The 22,204-nt window shown below is 40.2% G+C and overlaps 1 protein-coding gene across 1 annotated transcript in view; it reads right to left on the bottom strand.

The window, feature by feature from the left end:
• Nucleotides 1-22,204, bottom strand: part of adgrv1 (adhesion G protein-coupled receptor V1) — a 130,280-nt gene that overhangs the window by 19,285 nt on the left and 88,791 nt on the right. Inside the window, exons 89-91 of the mRNA XM_085425235.1 lie at nucleotides 10,504-10,620; nucleotides 5,193-5,371; nucleotides 2,052-2,209 (exon numbers count right to left, since the gene is read on the bottom strand). Coding sequence (XP_085281361.1) covers nucleotides 2,052-2,209; nucleotides 5,193-5,371; nucleotides 10,504-10,620 — 454 coding nt within the window. The remainder of the gene's footprint in view (nucleotides 1-2,051; nucleotides 2,210-5,192; nucleotides 5,372-10,503; nucleotides 10,621-22,204) is intronic.

The following is a 22,204-nucleotide window of genomic DNA, read 5'->3' as shown; positions in this document are numbered from 1 at the left end:
ACAATCAGCTGTTAAAGTACAATGTCCAAATAAGGATGTGCATTTCAAGGCCATTACTAATAAAGATATGACAAATATAAGCATGCGCTTAGCATACAAATAAAGCAGCAACACTCAAACACACAAAGTAAATAAAACAATATTAAGTAATTAAACATTATCCATCATTTATTTGTGTTTCCATACTGCTGACCAATCAATGCTAAAAGTGGAGCCGGGGAACATTAAGTGCCATAAAACTGCAACAATAATAGTTATTCATTCAACTTAAAGTCTGGTCACTTGCGCAACACAAGAACATAAAGTCTTTCTAACACAAGATAAGGGTTCACTGTTGTGCTTCTGATATGCACTGTTGTACCTTTTGTTCGTTTATTATTATTCGCTGCCCTGCATTGGCAGAACTTTCTCAAATCTGTTGATGGGGAGGAACATAAATGAAAGCCCACCAACGCACTTCCTTGATTTCACTGACGTCAGAAGTTCTGCTAAATTTCACACAGTCCTGTGAATTTTACATGTGCGGTTCTCATAATCTTGCATGCACGCGCGCAGGCATGCAGGCACAAACACACAGACAGACACAGATTACTTGTTAGCTTATCTCATCGGTTGTTGCTTCACTAAGGAATTTGAAAACATGCACATGGCGTTCATTGTCAAAATAGCATCAGCAGTCCAGCAGGTTCTGCACGAATCTCAGCTGGCTGGGAAAGTCAAGGTTGAGTTTACTCTAAGTGCTTAATATGAATAGTTATTATTTGGATTACTGCAGAAGCACACACAGAGCCTGCAAGCAGTGGACAAATAATAGGGATAATTATTGACTGTCATGATTGTCATGCTGCTGCATAGTGCAGGGTTCAGTTCCTGTTGTTTTAAGTCAACTCATACAACCTTTAAGTAATTCCGGGAAATGAGCAGAAGGGTAGCCTGTGTTTACAGCAATAAATATATTCTCCCATAATTGTTTTATTCTTCTTTGGACTTTAGACATATTGAGACACTGACAACAGCAGAGTACACTGCAAACACTGGAGTATACAATGTGCACTAAAGTGTGTTTGTGGGCATGTTATGTTTATATGTGCATGTAGATATGTACAATTGTGTATGTATGTACAGTATAGGTCAAAAGTTTAGGCTATTGTGAATCATCACACATTACAGTATCATATTTCAAACATAAATGTTTGTCCAATTTACTCTATTTTCTTTCGCTTTCCTCACAAAAAACTGCTCATGTGAAGTACAAATCCTACAGGCTGGCCCTTTGCCTCAGCCTGGTTTGTGAATGAGAAAGTGCTGTTCCTTTTTGAATAATGCACACATACCTGCAACTCAGTAAAGCATCTACACTGCCTCAACACTCCTGCACAGTTTGCGGGCAAGCTGCTTGCCAACAAAAGAACTGGCACTAATTCAGGCTTGGCTTTGTCACCGGAGAGCCTTGACTGAGCAAAACAAGCTAAAGCCTGCTGATTCCCACTGATGGCCATTGATTGCAGCCCCGATGATCAGCAAGTAAAGTGGTTTGGCTGAATCTTCATGTGTGGCCAAAGGGACTAACTGCACTGTATAAACAGAGCTGATTTGTACGGGTCATAAATCCATGATGGATGTGTGTGTGTGTGTGCAAACAAGAATTCTGAATAATCTACAAGTTGGAAATGTACAAGTTTGCACACCTACTACTACATTGTACTGATGGGTGTTTTTGTGTGTGCTAGATAACTGAAAGTTCGCACTTTCTGCAAAAACCCTAAATCTGTTTTTGTCTCCAGCAAACAGCAAACTGGAAAATAGGGGATGAAAGCTTCTGCCCAAAATAAGGGTATGTTGTTTGTAGCTTCGTTCCAGAGGGACATCCTAGTGGTGTTTGTACATGTCCACGAAAGAAAGAAATTGGGTGTGACTGAGTGTAAATGCAGATGTAACTCTCATGATCTCTTTGTGGTAACAGCAAGTGGTAAAATAATAAAATCTCTGCTTATGCATACATTAATATATTTGTGTGTGTTTGTGTGTGTAGTCACATATTTGGTTTTTACCTGTGCTGTTAGTCCGTCCACGGTAAATGTCATCGTAGGCCTTCCACTGCTCAGTAACTTGGTAGATGTGGATGAATACAACCACCACAGCAACAAGACAGATGAGAGGCACCAGCACTGCCGTGCACAGAGCTACATAGATGTTTGGGATAAAGCACCTAGAAGATAAGGAAAATAAGATGAAAGACACACTTACAAAACTTACAATAAGCCATCTTGCAACTAGGAAAAAATCTCCAGTTGTCTGATGATTGCACTGAATTATTTTTATATTCTGCAAACAACTTCAAGTAGTTGCAGCAACAAGCGGGTTCCCCAGAGGTTGAACATGCAACATTCTCAACCTATGAGCTGCTTCTTTTGACTGCAAGGTGACTGCACGGGTTATCTGGTGGGAGGCAACTTATCTCCAAACAGTCAGGGTCCAAATCACACCAACTGCAATTACTCTCAGACAGAGTAGTGAAGGCTTGCAAATAACTGCTGTCTAATTTATAAAAGCAGACAGATTGGCGACATGTTGCAATTAACTTCTCTGCAACACATCTCTTTGGAGTGGGGGACTTAACATAGCTGGTTACCATCTGGTTGTATTGTAGTTATAGTCCTGTATAAGAGCGAAATGTTTGTCGTTTAGCAGTTAAATCATCATTTTGCAGCAACTATGTCACTATTTGTTATTTCTGTTTCTGTTGTGAGGTTCTGACTAGACTCTGAATATAAGCAGCTAATAAATATTTCTGTTTAATCTGAAATTTTCACACGGCTGCAATAATTTTGGCTGCTATTTCCAAACAGTGATCCTTTGTGTCACCATAGCATAAAGAACACATCTATCTCACAGATAACGTCTGGAAAAACTGAAAATATTAAACTGCTCTATATTTAATTTAATTTAATCATAACGCAACTCTTCTTTATACTTTGTTGCTTTGTGACACATCGGACACAACCACCGATAAATCCATCGGCAATTATAAGAATATATATCCATAGGGGTCACGTGATTTCCACTGTTCATCCTTTTTAACAGGTAAAGAAGAACTTTCTTTGGAGAATTATTAATACAAATTTTTTTAAAAATGTCAGTAAGAAGTTGGTACTGTCAGTATTATACAGTCTATCTCTATGCTGTTTTCCCGGTGAACCTCTTGAACTACCGTCTCAGGATCTTTCAGGCATGTTTATCTTTATTAAAGAAAACTGCGGTTTTCCTCTGGGAAAATCAACATCCTTGATATTTGTTGCCAAACAACTAGAACAACACTGATGTGACCACAACCTTTTCACAAAACACATTCACGCTCTGGTTCGGTGGGAGCATCAAATCAGACAGGACTTCCGCATGTTTGAGTGATTGCAGAAAAATAATTGGATCTGTCGTAGTCACAACATAAGATGAGCTATGCCAAATAAAGCGCTGGATCACCATGTCACAAAAAGACAGCCGGGCCCCTAGTCTAAATACAGTGGAAAATGGACAGCTGTACTGTTGGGGCCTTGCTAGGGGGATGACCTCTAACTATAGTGAAAGTCTCACAAGGATGGGAAATCCCAGGGATTCCTGAATTGAATGAAAAAAAAAAACATTACCCAGGGGTCTAACGCACCCATTTCTTAGCTTGAGAGAAAGAAAGTTAATCATGCCTTTTATGGAGGGTTTTCATCCAAAGGCTGCTGGGATTTTCTTTTAAATGTATACCACAGTAAGATCCTATGTTACCACTCTATGATAACATTTTTACTTAAATCATGTGATCACAAGACCCCATGTTTGGAAGATGCAACTTGAGACTACAAAAGGGTCAAAATATTCATGAGTGTAATCAGTCTCAAACTAGACTCATTCAAAACAAAATTTAATGCTGCTGAAATGTTTATGACCACTTTTGCTGAGCAGTTGTCCATGGGTGGTGAGAGAGGATTCAATGTTAAAGTTGGCTTTTTGTTTTCTTCCTTTTAAAGATGTACAACATATGATCCACAATAAAGATTAAAAAAGGCAGAAACCACAGGACATTACAGTCACTCACTGCCTCACAATGTGATAACCATCAGAAGAGAGAAATCCTTAATATGCTCAATGCACATAGCTGGGGTTAAGTACAAACTGGTCTATATGAAAGACAATGTCCCAGCACAACAGTGATGGTAGAGGCATGGAAATGGTAACTTTACACCGTTCTGCACTTATTTATCCATAAATCTCCATATCTCTCTACTACAGCGTGAGTATAGTAGTGGAAAGCAAAAAGACAGAGTAAAAAAATGTGCTCCCATAAGCAATTAAGTCTAAAGGATACAAAGTCTATTGACACAAGGTGTGAGCTTAACACTTTTGTATGCAAGCAAGGCGAAACTGAAACGAGTGGTGAGAAAACAAGAGACTAGCTGTTAACACCGAAGAGGAGAGAGCGAAGGAGAGAAACAGAGCGAGAGAAGGAAAAGAAGTGAAAAGCTGCCTTATGTCCTCAAAGAGGAAGGTGTGCTCCTGGGAAACTGAATACTCCTCTATGTTCTTAAATCTCTCCTGTATGCGCTCACTGTTTCACACTCCCATCCACAGGAAACACCCACAGATACTTGATCCCAAGGATAACAGGCACACCTTAGACCATTGACTTATTATAGATGTGGTTTAGGAGTTTCAGCTTCATACTTCTTTGACTATTATTGAACATTTGTTCACAAATGAAAGACATGGAAGACGGATGCACATAAAGACACGGGCAACTCACCTGTGTTGGGACCTTTGTACGTGTTTTTTGTACACAGTGATTTCTTCTATTGTTTCTGTGCTTTAGGTAATTTAAGGGAAACAGCTATATAAGGCTCTGTATGGCGCGATTTCTCAAAGACTCCACCTCCGAGACTGAAGTTTTTCAGTGTGGGGAGAGGCATGCAAACAAACATGAGACGTTCATTCATTCAGTCATTTGATTGGGCAGGCTCACTGGCTCTGTTTGCTCTACCTAGTCTGAAGTGGAATTTCCCTAAGCTTAAAAAAGAAACTGAAATCACTGTAAACGACTCATACCAGTTTAACAAATACTCTCCTAAGTGTACTTACGATTCACTGGATACATGCCATCAGTTCAAAAAGACCACTTGTGTGTGTATTTACATGTGTTGCTAACTCACACGTCGCCTTGCACCAGTCCATATACTTCATGTATTTTCCATCCAAAGCCACCAAGTAACACGATGACCAGGACGATGATGACCAAAGCAGGAAGTCCCCACCCCAGGAGGAAGTAGAGCAGGTATCGGCGTTCTGTGTGCTCATCATTCATCACGAGCACTTGCCAGAAGTTCACCGCCTGAGAAAACAGTTGGAGAAAACAACTTATTCACGGGGATATAAAAATAAAAAAGTAACTTTTACAGACTATGAAATGTATCTTAAACTTATCGCAGCACAATAAATAAAAGGGGGAGAAAAGGCTCGACATCTTCCCCTTTGATGATTTTTAAACCTTCCTCGGTTGTGTGCACATTTGGTCTTTATAGTCAGTAAAACACAAAAACACACAAGTATATCCATCCGCATATCACACCCAAAAATATCTATGTTTGCTTAGTTATCTAGAAGGCTTTTATAGTCTCATCTATCTGCTTTACTAAGCCATCCACTGTTGCATAACTGGCTTATGTGAACACCTGTTGACAGCAAGCAGACGATGTCTTATCCTCATGTGAAGCACACTAACACTTCATTTTCTCTTTCACATTTCGCTCATATATGGTGCGTTACGAGCTGTTTTACAAGCTTTAAGCCATCTAACATACATAAAAAACAAAAGTCTATAAAGTATTACATTTGAACATGAAAAAAAGGAAATGCTATTAAAATTTATGCAACAGGTCAACAGCTGTAATGAATAACAGCTGATAATGTCTATCTGTTTGCAAGCACTTGAGCAGCACATTTGCAAAGAGGAAGATGTGATGCAACTAATGACACAAGGTCAAATGATGTTGACCTCTCCCTATGATTACTCTGCTCAACCTCTACCGTAACAATATTGTATAACCACTGACCCAAAAAGACCTTGCTTCATAACCACACCAACATGAACACAAACCCACAAACACAGATGCAGCAGATGCAGCAAACAAGACTGTACGGTTCCCGTTGTGTAACAGCTCGACTCCCCTGAGATAATACAATGATGTCAGTCAGATTCAAGAAGTGTTATTCACTGGCTGTGAGAAAACTGCAGTCATTGTGGTACAGTAAAGGGATTATGGGCAACTTTGTGCTGAGCTGTTGTTTTGCAGTGGCTATATCACTCATGGAGCCACAATAATAGGTTGGCTCAATCTCACCGCAGAAAAAAATGCAGTATTTTTTAAATATTTACTTGCAGTTATGTTTGATTGTGCAGATCATGTTGGGACTACTTCACCAAGTTTTTAGATATGAGCTATATTTAGTTTCCGCAGTGCAAATAAAGCCAAAACTGCAAGTTACCACTGAAGGTAAATACCAGTTGTAAATTGGTCACATGAACCATTGGTGTTGTATTAAAAGTCCCAAATGACTGGATGACTAATTGGCGAGGAGACAGGACAGGCATTATCACATAAAGATATTATTTAGCAAGCTAGAAATGTGTCATCCTGGCTTCACTAGCTAGCTCAGGAAAAATCCCAGAAATCCTAATCCTGATGCCTTTAAGACTTTTTTAATAATGTGCAATTTTTAGTAAGCTGATGTTAACTGCAAACCTCTGCATTCAACACATAGCTGCTCTGGACAGTGGCCACATTATTGTGTGTTTTCAAGCTTTATGCCAGTGCATATTCCCCTGATCAGGTTTTGGACGTGCCCGTTCTCACTACTCTCAATTACACACACTCACACTGCTGTTATTGATTCAGGTCTTTGTCATGCCCTGAGATGGGCTGCTGGCGCCCACTCATATAAGCCACTTATCTGAAAGCAGCTACCTGATCTGAGGGAAACTTGAGTGGTGAGACATCACTGGGGTCAATGCAGAGATGTTGGTGAGGATGGAAGGGTCTCGGTTCCCCGCATCAGTGAAAGCCAAGGTGGCGGTAATATTTTTCTTGTCAGCTACATTCACAGTTAGAGTTGACATTTATGAAATAACAAGATATTTTTTGAAGGGGTGTTAAAGAACAATGCCATGGTCCTGGCCTTTACGTTGTATTACTTTTTCTTCCTCTCTTCCTTTTGTCCTGCTTTGTTTGCCCGTCTTTTTTGAAATTGTGCTTCTAATGAATAACACTTCCTTACCTTTGTAACATATCTGCCTTTTCTATCACACAGTCTGGCTCTCTATTTAAATTCAACCTTAACGAACAGGGCATGTTATGAAACAAAACAAATCTGTGAGTGAGTATATAAATAAACCAACAAAAGCCTAAGTGTTTTTTCTTCATGCTTCATTAATCCTCCTATTTGAATTCTTTACAGGGTGAATCACTGTTTGTGTCCTTCACTCGATCCAGTCAGCTGTTACCCTACTAACTACTACCATGTGTGTCTAAAACCAGCTTGCACGTCACAACCAATTTTATTTGAGCTCCAGATCTGCCCATCCAAATTCTAACACCGCTTAAGCCACATGAAAGCCTTCGGCCTGAGACTTTATCCCTTAAAATCTCCCAGAAGTCATAGTAAACAATCAGATATGAGAAAAAGCCCACTGCGTCCAACACGTACGCCGTTGCATGGTTCCAGTATTACCCTGCTGTGGTCAGCTTATGCCACAGCTAATCTTATAATACTTTACCAATAACATTATTACATATTATGTTCCCTATGTAAACACTGGTTATGTTCACGTACGCATGTCACATGTTACAAAAGGTTGAAGATTGATGAGAACAAGGCAAATGTTATGCAAGAGAAGGACAACAGGTGGGAAAAGATGGGTAGATGGGGAAGTTCATTTAGGGATACCATTCCTATTGGTAACATGTGTCTTATGTGACGGTATTTTTGTTACTGTGAATTCAGTTTGACTCATAATAGCATAAATTGTGATTTATGATGGTGATAAATCTCATTTCCCTTCTTAAAAAAACAAAAAATGACAACAACTGAGCCTGAGCCTTCAGCTTGATTGTCATCAAGTGGATTTAAGATTGTTTGGAAGAATTACACAACAAATACATATGTATGGCACAGACAAATAATATAGATAAAGTTATTGTCTAATGTCTGTCAAATCTATTTAATCAGGTTATATTTCAAAAATTACAAATAAATAAACAAACATCCAAGGATTTCCTGTATTACGCAACTACCTTTGTTTCTTTGCAGTTCAGGACTCGTTAGGAGGCGGATTACTTAGGAAAAGGATTTATCACAGCAGCAGCACTAAAGCTGCTGATGAAACCTCTCCCTGCATTCCTTTGCTATTGCAGCAGGTCATAAGTCATCAATAAACTCTTTCCAGGATTACAACTACAATTACAATGCACAGATGTATGTTTACAGTCTTCATGTTCCTAAAAATCCTGGGTGGCTTTGGTGTTGACCAATATAATGCAAAGAAAGAAATAAGAGAATAAGAAGGTCTTGTTAAGAAAGAGCTGTTTAGGGTCCTTGTAAGGTATTATAAGGTGATCCTGGGCAAAGGGCATGCCAGTGCAGTGTACTGGTAACTTTATGACTGCCCCAGTAGATGTGGTAAAACAATCAAATTTCACTGCCTGTTGCACATAAACCAAATGCCATATGTATGAAATAAAAAGAAAGAATAGGAACCTTGGCAATGCCAAATTATGAGATAAAATAGGCAGGAGGAAGGTGGAGAATCATATTTAAACAGACAGCACAGACGTCCCAAAGGACCTAAGCTCGGTCATTCTCGACCACAATCGGTTGCATGTCCCATTTTGACTTCAGCACTTCCAGGCAGTACTCATGGCAGATGTTTCTATATGCTATACTGGCAACTTGGTTATGGCGTCCCATGCATACCCTGCCTGCTAGCATCTTTCACACTGCTGTTATGTGCTGGATTGCCTCAGGGGCATCTTTTTACAGCCTGCATCTGGGGTCTTGCTTGGTGTGGTAGATCCCAGCTTCTATTTATGTTGTGCTCCGAGCTTGATCCTGTGCTGCGATGATTAGTGCTTCTGTGCTGTCTTTCAGTCCAGCCACTGGTGGGATCTCTGGATCCAGCCACTTCTTCTATCTGCTGGTACATACTGTGCAGGGGCCTGTCCTTCCGTGATGGTTGTTCTCCATCTCCACTTCTTTCTTGGGTTTCTATTGCCTGAGGTATTCACTAAGCACATGGTCTGTTGTGGCTATTTTCCGTAAAGTGTCACAGTGCAGGATTTGGGGTGAAACCCACCATATGTGGTCAGGAGCCTCCTTGTCTTCATGTCAGTGGCTTCCTTTGGCCAGTTTATTATCCCAGCAGGGTATCTGATCATGGGCAGGGCATATGTGTTGTTCTTCCCATTCAGCGGACTCCTCAGGACTCGCCTTACCCTCTGCAGGTACTTGGTGGTTGCAGCTTTCTTAGGCGCCTCTTCGTGTTTCCCATTTGCCTGTGGGATTCCCAGGTACTTGTAGCTGTCCTTAGTGTCTGCAATGTTGCCTTCTGGTAGTGAGATCCCCTCAGTTCTGAGTATGTTCCATCTCTTTGTTACCATCTGCCTACACTCCAGTCCAAATGACATTCACATTCACATGTTATTACTATAGATCCTAGTGTTGTGGATCAGTGAATCAATGTGTCGTTCACTATTGGCATACAGCTTGACGTCATCCATGGCGCCTGATGATTGTTCTATTCCGTAGTTGGTATCTGTAGCCAATCTTGTCAATGACACTTGATGGTGACATGTGCTATAGGCTTGAAGTTGGCCTCTAGTGTTGTTCACCACATCCCCATTGAGTTCCTGATGAAGGCTCCAAACTGTTTTGCCAATCTGGTATTCCTTGCCAATTCCTTTTTGTGCCCTGTTTATGTATTGAGCCATGTGCCACTATGATGTCTGACAGGAGCTTCCACGTGGTACTGAGGCAGGTAATTGGATGGGACTGGTCCTTTCTGGAGATCCTTGGGGATTAGGACTGTTTGGCCTTCGGTTAGCTATTCTGGGTGTCTCTCGTCAATTAGCAGAGTATACCTTGGTTCTTTGGAGCGGTTTATTCCCCTGGCTTCTGTCTCTCTGGTATACCTCTTCAAGTGAGGTCAGCTGCTCTTGCACCTAACGCTCCTTCAGTCATACTTGGTACCCAGTCTTGGGTGACCTGACGTCCTTTCTCCCCCTTGCCGTAGCACATGTGTTGTATCTCATCGATCTTCAGTTGTCATAGCAGTCGCTTCTTCCAAATGTTGTTTACACAAATGCAAAAGGCAGTTACAGAAAGATACATTTTTTCCACTTGTCAGAAATCAAAAGTGTTTTTTTTTTCCTCCTCACATGTATCTAGTGTTCACTGTGAACCTATCATTACCTGTATGAGCATCCAAAAGAACTGACTGAGATGGAAATAATGAGAGAAGAGCGCCAGAGTAGCACAGCTGTCCTCTGAAAACACTTGGCCACGGAAAGCTGACACCAGGAAACAAATCTGCAGACAAACATGATAAAAAGAGAAACACACATTTGAAATAGTTTAGTATTGTCTTTAACTCAACTTTTCATCCTTGTGACTATAAAGACAAAGCAACAAGTTTTCATTTCAACTACTGCATATGCAGATTTTACACAACACAGTCAGATTTTGCATGCCTGCCAAACTGACACCCACACAGGCTGAGTGCAGTGTCAGCAGTCCACATTGAGCATGAGGCCATTTATTGCCTGTTATATAGTGTATACATTTTTAAAGAAGACTGCAGGACTCTGATATGCACACCTCCCAAAGAGAGATATCCCATCCTGCAGACCTGTTACATCACCTTGCAGCAAGCTCTGAAGGCGGAGGGAAAAGTAAAAGCATCTACAACACTGATAAATATGTTTTGTCATATCGTCCTTTCATCCCACACGCACACAAAGAATGCAAAAATGTGTGGGTGATGCACGTTACAAAAACAGCTTGTGGAAAGTGTGCATATGTGTGTGTGTGAGAGAGAGCGAGCAAGAGAAGGCAAAAGAGACAGCAGCAAGGGAGAGCGAGTTTCATAAGCATGAATGCAATGGGGCAAAAATGCAATCTATATGACTAGAGGCAGGATTGTGTCGAAAACCCATGAGGACAGCACAAAATACTGCTGCTCTGTTGTCCATCAGAAAGTTTTATTAAACTCTAGTGCCAAAGCGGCCGGGTGATTGTTACATAACCTGCAGCCTGTCGGATCACTGCCAGTGCCATGGACCAGATAGGGGGTGAATGGACGACAGCAGGAGTTGAGAGTTGTGGGAAGAATGATAACTTGGTCTCAAGTGTTGCCTACATTTTCATTATTGTCAACAAACAAGTAGCAAAAACGGCTTTAGGTAATAAGAAAGGTGTCTGCTGAATAAATTTCAATTTTAACTAGCATCTAATCTTTGAGTAATTAGGTCTGACTTTAACAGTCACAGTTTTTACAGATCAGATACCAGATACAGATATCTACCTCTCTGAAACACCTCAGTGTATACTGATACTACAATATACATTATATATAGACCGTGCGCTTTAGTAAGCCAGTAGCACTCTGTGGTTTCATTGATTTCATCACGTCAGTCTGTACAGTTACCGCATAAGCATGGTGAAACCTGTTTTCCAAACTCATCGACCCACAGCTTATACTTGTTGCCTTTTAGATGACACCACAAATACTGCATGTTTAAATAGGCTGACGTCATGCAGTCACTTCTCGAATGTCTATTCTTTATAGGTTTTCCACTGAAATTTTGGTCGGTCATATTTTCTAACTTTTTGTTAACCTAGGAAATCCCAAAATGTCCATTTCTGGATTTTCCAGCACTTCCCAACCCTGTCTGCATCCTCTTGCTGAGTGAGAGGAAAAGTCAGTCCCTATTTTAAGGAAACTAAGAATCATAAGTCACTTTCTCATTGGTACACCAAGCCCTGGAGGGTGTGTATGTGGATAGGATGGCATAGGAAGGAAATTCGTGCATGAGCTACCAGGAATGATGCCTGAATCAACAAGCTGTTTGGGTAGCTTATGGGAAAAAACAGGGTTAGGTATTTTTAGCAGAGTTATGCTTATGTCGCCTAAAAGCAAAATGATGGGGGGAAATTACCAAATGCTTAAAATCTGCAAGATATAAAATCATGAGCCAACGTGATGTAGATATATGCACCAAGATTATAACTTTGAAAAACCAAGCAGAGTAACAATAAATACTAAACATTCTCTTTAATGTGTACTTCAGTTTATCAGCAGCTGTGATAGCACAGGTAATATTGTTTTCACCTTGAGTGTGTGAGTTTGTATGCATCATCATGGCAAAATTGGAATAGATAACTTTTTTTTTGTAAATAATTTAGTAGGTGCTTACATGTTGAGACATTGGAGCTGTGATTGTGTAGCTAAGATGTTGCTTTCGCCATTTGTGTGGACAAATGATGGTTCAAGAGACACCACAGAGGTGATTCAAATATCTGGGAGAAAACTGCAAACGTACAAGATAAAGTCACAAAACTTCACAAGTACGTAGCTGGAATCGAAATAAACAGCCTGCTGGGAGATGGGTGTGGCCTGACCATAGGTACTAAGCAAAAAGTGCCAGAGCAAGAAGGGCAAGAGTGACTAGAAAGTATAATTACCTCGTGTAATAACGTGAGGTCCAAGGCCTCACTGGCATCTTGGCTATGTTCATTGTAAGAGTTTCATGATTTTTTAGGTCAGATTCTGTGTCCGTTTCATGCAATAATACAGCTTTGACCAATGAATCCACACAAGTTTACCATAGCCTTTTGTGAAATAGCTTAATAGTCGCAGGAAGTGAACCTAATGGCAGGCGGTGACAAAATGACAGGTACAGAGAAACAGCTATGTATGGGGGAAAGGCAAAGGACTGAAATGAACATATGCAGTGCTTTGAACATGTAACTGCCTCTTAGAAATGCACGAGGCTCTGTTTTTGTACTGTTCTTGTTCTCAACAACAGAAGCGAGGTAAAAGCAACCACTCTGAATAAGTTAAAGATTTGATTTGATTAGAACTCGTCTGTTTTTTATCTGCCTTGTCCAACAGGCATTCAGTAGGTAGTAGTACAAACAGATACACACAAGCACATGAGGAGCAGGCTCTCTTTTTTGCTTTTGTTCTCACTCTATTGTTACCACTCAACAGGGACATATTAATACATCACACTTCATATCATGTGGTTGACAACTAACTCTTATGTAGGGCACTGAATCAAAGTTAGCTAAATCTGTCACGACTTGCTATGGTATTGTTCTCCGTGTTTTTGTGTTAGGTTTCACTTCCTTCGGCTCATTTTCCCGATTAGTATCTGTAACTGTCCTTACACCTGCTTCATCTCCCCTCGTTACCTGTGTATGCATATCTTGTCTGAGTCTCCCCTTGTCCTTTGTTTCATAATCCCTAGTGCTTGTGTGTTTTCTAGTTCCACGTTTCCCAGGAGATTCTTCGCGTTTGAATCATCTGCGCCTGCTTAGTCGCTGTCTATTTTGTATTTTAGGTGAAGAGTTCAGCATTAAAGCTGCTTTTTGAGTTCATGTTCTTTCTCCCAAGTCCTGCATTTGAATCCACATCTTGCCTGCCACACAGCCGCACCCTGACGCTTACAGTGTTTTAATCATTATGATTACTCCCCTTATTATGTGGCCAAAGAAATTTTATTAAACTTGATGAGAGGAGTGATCATTTGGGTAGTAGTCACTGTTCAGATGGAAATCTTATAATGGGATTATAGCCAACTGTCAGAATGGTAATGAATCACTGGTTACATTAAACACAAACTATATTTATATTTTTTAATAGGATGCCTCTGTTACAGGGCTCAGTTTGTCATGGATAGCTATAACTAATTAGCTAACAGAAGTTAGCAAAGAAGGTATGAATGTCATTGTTCAGTCCACTCGCAGTGTGACCTACCAATATGGAATAGGTTGGTAGAGTAAGGGGAAGTGACAGGTGTGGACATGAAGTTTATCAGGTAGTTTATAAGCTACTGATCTGCTTTTTGTCTCCAGGCTCTTTTTTCCCCTATTGTGTAACACACTGGGAGTCAACCTGTCTAGACCCTCAGGCTATAGACTTATTCACAGCCGACACTGGGAGGTGATACAGGACTCTAAATACAAGTCCTGTCAGTGAAGTCTGTGCTGTGTGTGTGCTTGCATGTTCTTGTGTCTGATAAAACAGGAATCACCAAAGCTCACACACATCCAGCTGTCCTGGTAATCGATTGCCCCAGTATACAAAGATACAATTCAGGCATGCAGTTTTTTTCCACAACATAACTGAAAACAAGTAAATAACAAAGAAAATTAGACAGAAAATAATACAGAAGCAGCTCTTCATCCACAGACTTTGTCATCAGACCAATGACGTTGAGCTTCAATAACTATTCATTCATCGCTTTGGCTAAATTTCCAAGAAATGTCAGAAAGCCCCCATTTGTTTTGTGGCCTGGAAGCACCCCATTCACTGCTGTTATTGTGCTTTGTTTTGTTCCTACTGCCTTGGGAATAATTTTACTTTCACTGGACAAGATGTAAACACATTTTTGTATTGTATAGGGGGCGATCATGGCTCATGAGTTGGCAGTTCATCTTATAATCAGAAGGTTCGAGCCCCGGCTCCGACAGTCTCAGTCGTTGTGTCCTTGGGCAAGACATTTCACCCGTTGCCTACTGGTGGTGGTCGTAGGGCCCGGTGGCGCCAGTGTCCGGCAGCCTCGCCTCTGTCAGTGCGCCCCAGGGCAGCTGTGGCTACAATGTAGCTTGCCATCACCAGTGTGTGAATGGGTGGATGACTGAATGTAGTGTAAAGCGCTTTGGGGTCCTTAGGGACTAAGTAAAACGCTATACAAATACAGGCCATTTAACATATTGTAACAAACTGGCATAAAAATAACTAAATGCCCTTTTTCATGAACTTTTCCTGGCAATCTAAATGATACCGACAGCAACATCGTCAAGATAAAGACAAAAGAACACATAATGTACAGTGCAAAATGCCACCAAAAACACATATTTACTTGTTAACACGACAAAGGAGAAATCCTACAACATCAAACTGCACAGAGGCAAAATATTTAGGTGCTGTTGGCTGCAGCTCTAATACTCGCAGTCAGTGTGCAGCTGATCGATCGCCCTGTATGCTGAGCTAAGTGTACTAGGATGGCTAAAAATAGAATCTGCCATATGCATTACATCACTGATGGAGTGGGGTCTAAGCTGTCTGCCAGAGTATCCATCTCATATTGTGTCCCGAAACACTTAACCTCTGCGTTCCCCTGCTCCTCCACCTCCAGCTTTCCTCGTCACATCTTTTTTTTCCCTTCTTCCCCCTTCTCCCACCCCATCCGCTGCTCCACCCTTCATCCCATCTCCCCCTCCTCTTCTCTCGCCTCCCTTCTCCTTCACCACCCCCTACTCTCTAACAGCTACCGGTCTGATCTAGCTGGCTCCAGCATCAGCCTGCACCCTGGGTGTTTCCTCTTATGCCTTTGTTCAGAAAGAGCTTAAGAAAACAAAAGGGGAAAAGAAATATATAACGTTACCACTTCACTCTCATTTCCACCATAATTTTCTCACTTACCGTGGACCAGTTTTATTTCTCTAATCGCAATCATTCATACCTCCTCATCTCACAAACACCTCAGAAACACCTTTCTAGAATATGCAGAATTACATCAGAGTCTTTGCATGCTTCAGCCCCTCAATGTGCTGATACATATAGTGCAGCCAGTTGCAAGAAACAGGTGACACAAAAGTGGCTGAGAGGTGGGTTAGTGGGCCAGTGTGTGTTGCAAAGAAGAAGAAGCGATTGAGCATTTGCTGACATGACGCAGCTTTATCAAAATACTGAAAATGATTCCTCCTACTGTCACATTTTCAGAGTAGCACTCTTGCTTTTTAAAAAAAAAAAATGAAACTATTTAAGTATTTTTGCAACTTAAAGCCTCTGTATGCAACTCACAAAATCACATATGCTCCCAACAAATCTGATAATGATCAGCTATTTCAAGTGTGCTCAGTTGCTTAAGGTCTGAGGGAAAAGTAAAGTTCACAGGTGTTTTGGGTTGAATCTTTGGTTGGGACATACTTGCTGAGCCAGCTGTTAGCAAATAAACACCCACCCTCTTTGTTCTGTTTCACATCCAAACAGCCACAACGCTGCAGCTACTTTTGCTTACGTGAGGACAGACTGCAGTGCTGTAATTGGATGTATGTGATTGCACGAAACAGGAAGATGATATCAGGAGCGTCCGCCGTGTATTTTGGGATCAACTGATATACTGTATTTCCAGAATAAACAATAGTGTGAGAGCCTGCAGGTCTCAAGCTTTCAGAGGCAGAGGTGATTCAGCAATAGGGGACAAACTCAAAAGCTGTCAACAAATTCACAGTGTCATTAGGGTCATTATTTAAAGTCTGGGGAATGTGGAAATCCAGGCTTGTTTATGCTGTCTCTTTGACTTTGTGAAGACCCCTCGTCCTTATATTCACACAAAAAGTGAATGAAAAATATCAATAGATATCAATACATAAACAATCTACTGATACTCTGTTGAAACTAACCACATTGTTGTTTTTGTTATTGCTGGATCTTTTTGTCACTGCTTATTCTATACTCACACAGCTACCAGCAATAATGCTAACTCCTCCATACAGAGGACTCAATAGTACCACCCACATGAAGCAGTTTTAGCTGCATTCCTAATAGGCCTCCTCTTTCTCCTATTTAGTCTTCAGTCAAAGAGCCTCAGTACTGCTGGAAACTGAAGCTGCTTTTGATCTCAACATGGCTACTTTTAAGAAGTCTCTTGAATTTGTTTCTTCAACATCTGGTGAGAGGAAATCTGGAGACCAGACAGAAAACTCTCTGCAAGCAATGGGACACACACACACACACACACACACACACACACACACACACACACACACACACACACACACACACACACACACACACACACACACACACACACACACAGAGCTATAAAAACATTGTAACCAGCTGTTCAAGGTCAGCTCCCTAAGCTCACACACTCAATGGGTCTACTTTGCCCTACCACAAACCTCTGTGTGTCCCACAGTGCATTCATGATGTGGGTGTGATTCAGCCCTCATACTGACTTCTTCAGTTTTCTGCCATGGTTTGACCAGTAAAGACATTTGCTTTATGTTATTCTGCATAAACGGATGAAATGTCATACAGCTACATCAAGGAGGCTAAAATATAGGTCAAATTGTGTTCTATTCACAAATGTTGAGAAATTCTCTACTACAATCATTCACATCTGATTATGACAACCCCGCCACGAACAGTCTTTCCACGCTTACCTGCTTCTTCCAGATTAGCAATATTTCTAAGGTTCGGGATAATTGCAAGTCTAACTACAGTGATCACAAAGCCTGCAGAAACCTACACTGACCTTCTTAAGCTGTTTCATTCATTTCCGTCTAACAAGCCATTGATTAAGAAAACTGATTGATCTGGAGCAGTCCTCAGGGTGTGGCAATGGCTGGCTGTAAAGCCAATCAATTTGTGAAAAACTCTGGATAAGATATTGCTTGCTCCATTCATGCTACTCCTGCCAGCATATCTATCATATACTCTACTTTGGTGTCTCCCTTTGTAATTTAGACTTAATAAGACCAACTGCTGTGACATCATGCATTTAATAAAGTCTCAATTGGCCCTTTCTATCTAACTCAATAAATTATGACTAAACAGGTTGCTTGGACCTTCAACTTAATCTTCTAGTTGTAATTTAACTGGGGGCTCTTGTAATTTTTGCAAGGTACTTGCAGATTGCTTGGATATAAACAATATCTTGACTGCACACTTTTTAACTAGCAGTTAAAATTCTGCCTAATGAGGAAACTTGTTTACAACTTGCATTCCACAACAGGTGAATTCATTCAAAGAAAACTGAGATGGAAATGTGAGTCAAACATGTTCCCTCCTGTGCCTGTGAAGGATTTTCTGTGGGCTTCAAAAAGCTCTAGTCATAAAAATGAGCAGAGCTCAGGGAAGTCATTGATCAGAAACTTCATTCACCGCTGCTGTTGAACTTGGCTCTCGTCATGGAGCTATAGTGACCCCTACAGGTTATTGCGATGAGGGTTTGGTTGCTCAGCCAAAGTTTGTAAGGCAGGGGTTATGTGTGTATATTGGGGGGAGTGGGTTAAATGAGTGGGTCACTTCTTAACAAGATTGCAAACATTTGTGTTTATATCACGTACTCCTGTCTGACCATTTCCATGATCCATGGACCATGGAACCCTTTTTTTTTTTTTTAATAATATGAGTTTTCATCATTTAAAGCTCAAGTTATTAAATCATGTTCAGGAAAATACTGCAATTAGACACACATTACAAACAAACTGCCAAGGCAGACTGATTACAATCTCCTGGTAACCCAAGAGCAAAAGGCCTTTATATAGATATGTCTCAGTCTTTTCAGGAAATATGCCGTTTCCTTCCTAAATTCATTATTTTATGACTCACTGAGGAAGTTGGGTGGCTCACATTTTCTATTTCGGTCCATTGAGTTAGCAAAACAGAGCTAACTCTGTTAGCTCTGCAATGAAACTGCAATGAACTGCAATGAAAGTTTGTAGATTTTACAAACTTTCATTGCAGTTTGTAAAAACTACAACAGCTTTAAAGGACTCACAAAAATGTGTACTGTACAACGTGGCAGTAGCAGAACCATTACTGCGAGTCTGCTATACGTGACAACAACAGGGAGACATCCTGCTCAACTCAACCTAGAAAACGTGTGCAAACATCATGCTGGAATGGCCTCAACAGTTTCGGTGTAAACACTTTTCTAAACTTCCAATGTTCACTCAACTCAACATACAAAGCTCTGCCAAGACAAGCTGTCAAATTCCAAAAATAGAACAGATGATATTGGGGACTTTGACAACTGTAGGCTCCCACTTTGTTTATCATTCACAGTGTCAACAGTCCTGATGGCAAACTGAATGACTCCACATAATCAGGTTAAAGGTGACTGGGGAGTTTAGCAAGTACATTTCTAATCATTGCATTTTAAATCAGCTTGCAGTCACAACACTTTGGCCTTAAATTTAAAAGGAGCTTGCGTGACAGAAAAACATATTTACAGAAATGACAGTAACTGCAGAATAAAACAGGCCCTTGACTTAACTTGCCACAGGAGAGTCTATGCACAGACGGTTTATATAATACCTTTAACTGTTAAAGCAGGTAATGAATGTAAGTTTTAGGCAAGAAAGTTTTTAGAACTCAGTTTTACAGTTGTCCATAAGAATATACTTTCAGGACGTATCACAATTATTATTCACAGTTTTTCAAAAAAAAAAAAAAAACACACTCAGAATTAACTGCTTTTGGGACTTGCTCTTGGATGCATCCTCTTTTTCACAGCTACCAGGCAGGCAACTGTAGAAAATGATCTACTGTGACTTTTAGCTTTATGTGTAAAAATACAAGTTCAGATGCTTCTAAGGTCACCATAGCCCACTTTCAGAAAAGAATTATATGTAACTTTCAGAGGCTACAAAGGTTAGACTCTCTGAACACAACATATGGTTAAACAACCACTAGAATTAATCCATTTGCATTGCTACATATTAACAAATAAACAGGCACACATGCAGCTAGAAGATCAAAAACACAGATATGTAATGTCTTTTAAACATATGCAAATGCAAAGTTAGTAGTACTTCTGCAGTGTAATGCAAACGAGCAGTAAGCTGTCTAGAGTGCAGTTTACTTTATCTGCACAAAAAGTCATCAGTGATGAAGATAATCAGGCTACAATATACAGCGGCGTGAAAAAGTGTTTGCCCCCTTCTTGATTGACGTATTTGTCACACTTACACGTTTCAGATCATCAAACTAATTTTAATGTTAGACAAAGATAACCTGGGTAAATACTAAATGCAGTTTTTAAATGATGATTTCATTGATTAAGAGAGAAAAGTTATCCAAACTTAACCTGTCTCGTTAAGTTTAAATCATTAAATCATGAATTAACTGTGACTAAGTTCAACTTCAGTAAAAACACTCTGGCCTGATTACTGGCAGACCTGTTGAATCAAGTCCCAAACCCCTTAAATCAGGGGTGTCAAACTGAAATACACAGTGGGCCAAATTCAAAACTGGAACAAAGTCGCGGGCTAACGTTAATACTTATTGAAAAAAAATCTTCCTCCAGATATAAGAATGAATCTTTTCTTATGGACTCAAATAAGTTTTGCTGGAAAGCTGAATATGGAACAAGCAAAGCTTAATACTAAACAATATATATATTAGCTGTATAATACCAGTAGGCCAGCTCTAATAGTAATTTGGTATGGCTTCGCGGGCCAAATGTAATTAGGCCAAATTTGGCCCGCGGGCCAGAGTTTGACACCTATGACTTATGGCAAAGTTACAGTCTCAATCTTATTCTATATTTTTTCTCAGTGTCTTCTTGAGGGACAGTATGTGTATATGTGTACGTGATATTTAATGAATGTTTAAGTGCAGGTTATTGTGCAGACTCAGCACTGAGCATCAAAGAGTTGATTTGTAGTGTGTCACATCAGTGTGGTGGCAGCTGTCCTGGCAGCCATTTTTGGAATTCCATAATATACTATGATTCATATCAGTATGATATGTGAACTGAACTTCAGGTAAGAAGTTATGACCTGCAGGCTATCTGGGTCAGATATAAACCAAGTTTAGGTGGAGTTTATTTTCGTTATGCTGACTTTTTACAGTCAGTTACAACAACTCGTACTGCGTACTAGCTAGCATGACGGAGTTTATATACAGCTGGGCAGGTGCTATGATTTTATTGATGTTGAACTTGTTTTATCTTATTCTATTTATAAGGTTAGTTATTAGTTTCCAACCGTCCCGTAAAAAAACGGAATCGTCTCGTATTCAGAGAAAATATTGCGCGTTTCGTTTTGAGGTGAAAAGGAACACAGTTTGAAAAAGACACAAAGCTGGATTTATTCTGTCTTTGCTGCACAGCTGCCTCTTCTCCTGTCATTCTCTCCCCTCCCTCTCCTGTTTCTACTTCAATCATGAAACTGATCAATGATCAGCTAATCGGCTTTTCTCTCTTGTTTGTTTATCGCCCACTTTGCGATAACCAGCGGATGTCGCGCTTAAACAACAGCAGCACGTTTAAACTTGATCAGCTGTTGTAAAAATTTATTTAATATTAATTTCTAGTATCAGTTGATGTTTGCTGGAGCCACAGCTGTAAACCTGCTGGTCATGATATCGGTTTGGTTATCTGGTGAGAGGGAAACATGAAGATGAAACCAGGAGATGTCGTTACTGAATTATCAGAGCTGAACAGGTGATGGAGAAACAGGTTTACCTTTTAGGTGACATGAATGAGTTGAAGGGAAGTTATGAACTGTTTCTGAGAGACAAATAACACCAGGATCCTTTTTTATGTAGCTGACAGCTGGTAACTGTGCAGGGGCGGGTCTAGCAAAGTTTTGCCAGGGGGGCAGGTAGGGCATTAAAAGGGAAAGGGGGCACAAAGAAATACTTTTCTTTCTTATGTCATTTAAAAACTTTGAATAAATAATTATCTGAATCTTACAACAAACGTTTTCATCTGATGTAAAAGGTATAGAAATCCATTATTGTACATAGTAATTTTTTTAGGGTCTCATCATAATTTCTTCAGAAGTAGCTAAGTACTGTATAGGATGCCAGTATTTTCCCACATTTTCTAGATACTGTACCAGTACTGTGTGTAAAATGCCATCAAAAAGTCAATTAAGTTTTATTCTTTCTCACCTGTCTTTCTGTCTCCTTTCACTTTTTAAAGGTTGCCATGTTAGAAAAAATATTTTGCTCTGCCATGCTGTTTATTGATGTGGTAAATGAATAGTTTATGAAAATATATCTAAATCTGTCATAAGTAATCAGTAATGGTCATGTCTCACCTCTAGTCTTCTCTGTCTTAATTTCAGGTTTTCACCTTGTGTTGTAGATGGTTCAGGAGGTTAACTCGACCAAGCAGTCTACTTTCGGGTACTGTTTAGAATA

This window comes from Rhamphochromis longiceps, linkage group LG12 (assembly GCF_057381845.1).
Source record: "Rhamphochromis longiceps isolate RC_006_pf linkage group LG12, R_longiceps_female_GT1.1, whole genome shotgun sequence".
NCBI classification, from domain to species: Eukaryota; Metazoa; Chordata; class Actinopteri; order Cichliformes; family Cichlidae; genus Rhamphochromis; species Rhamphochromis longiceps.
Note: the sequence above shows the minus strand (reverse complement) of the source record. Positions and strands in the feature narration are given on the sequence as shown.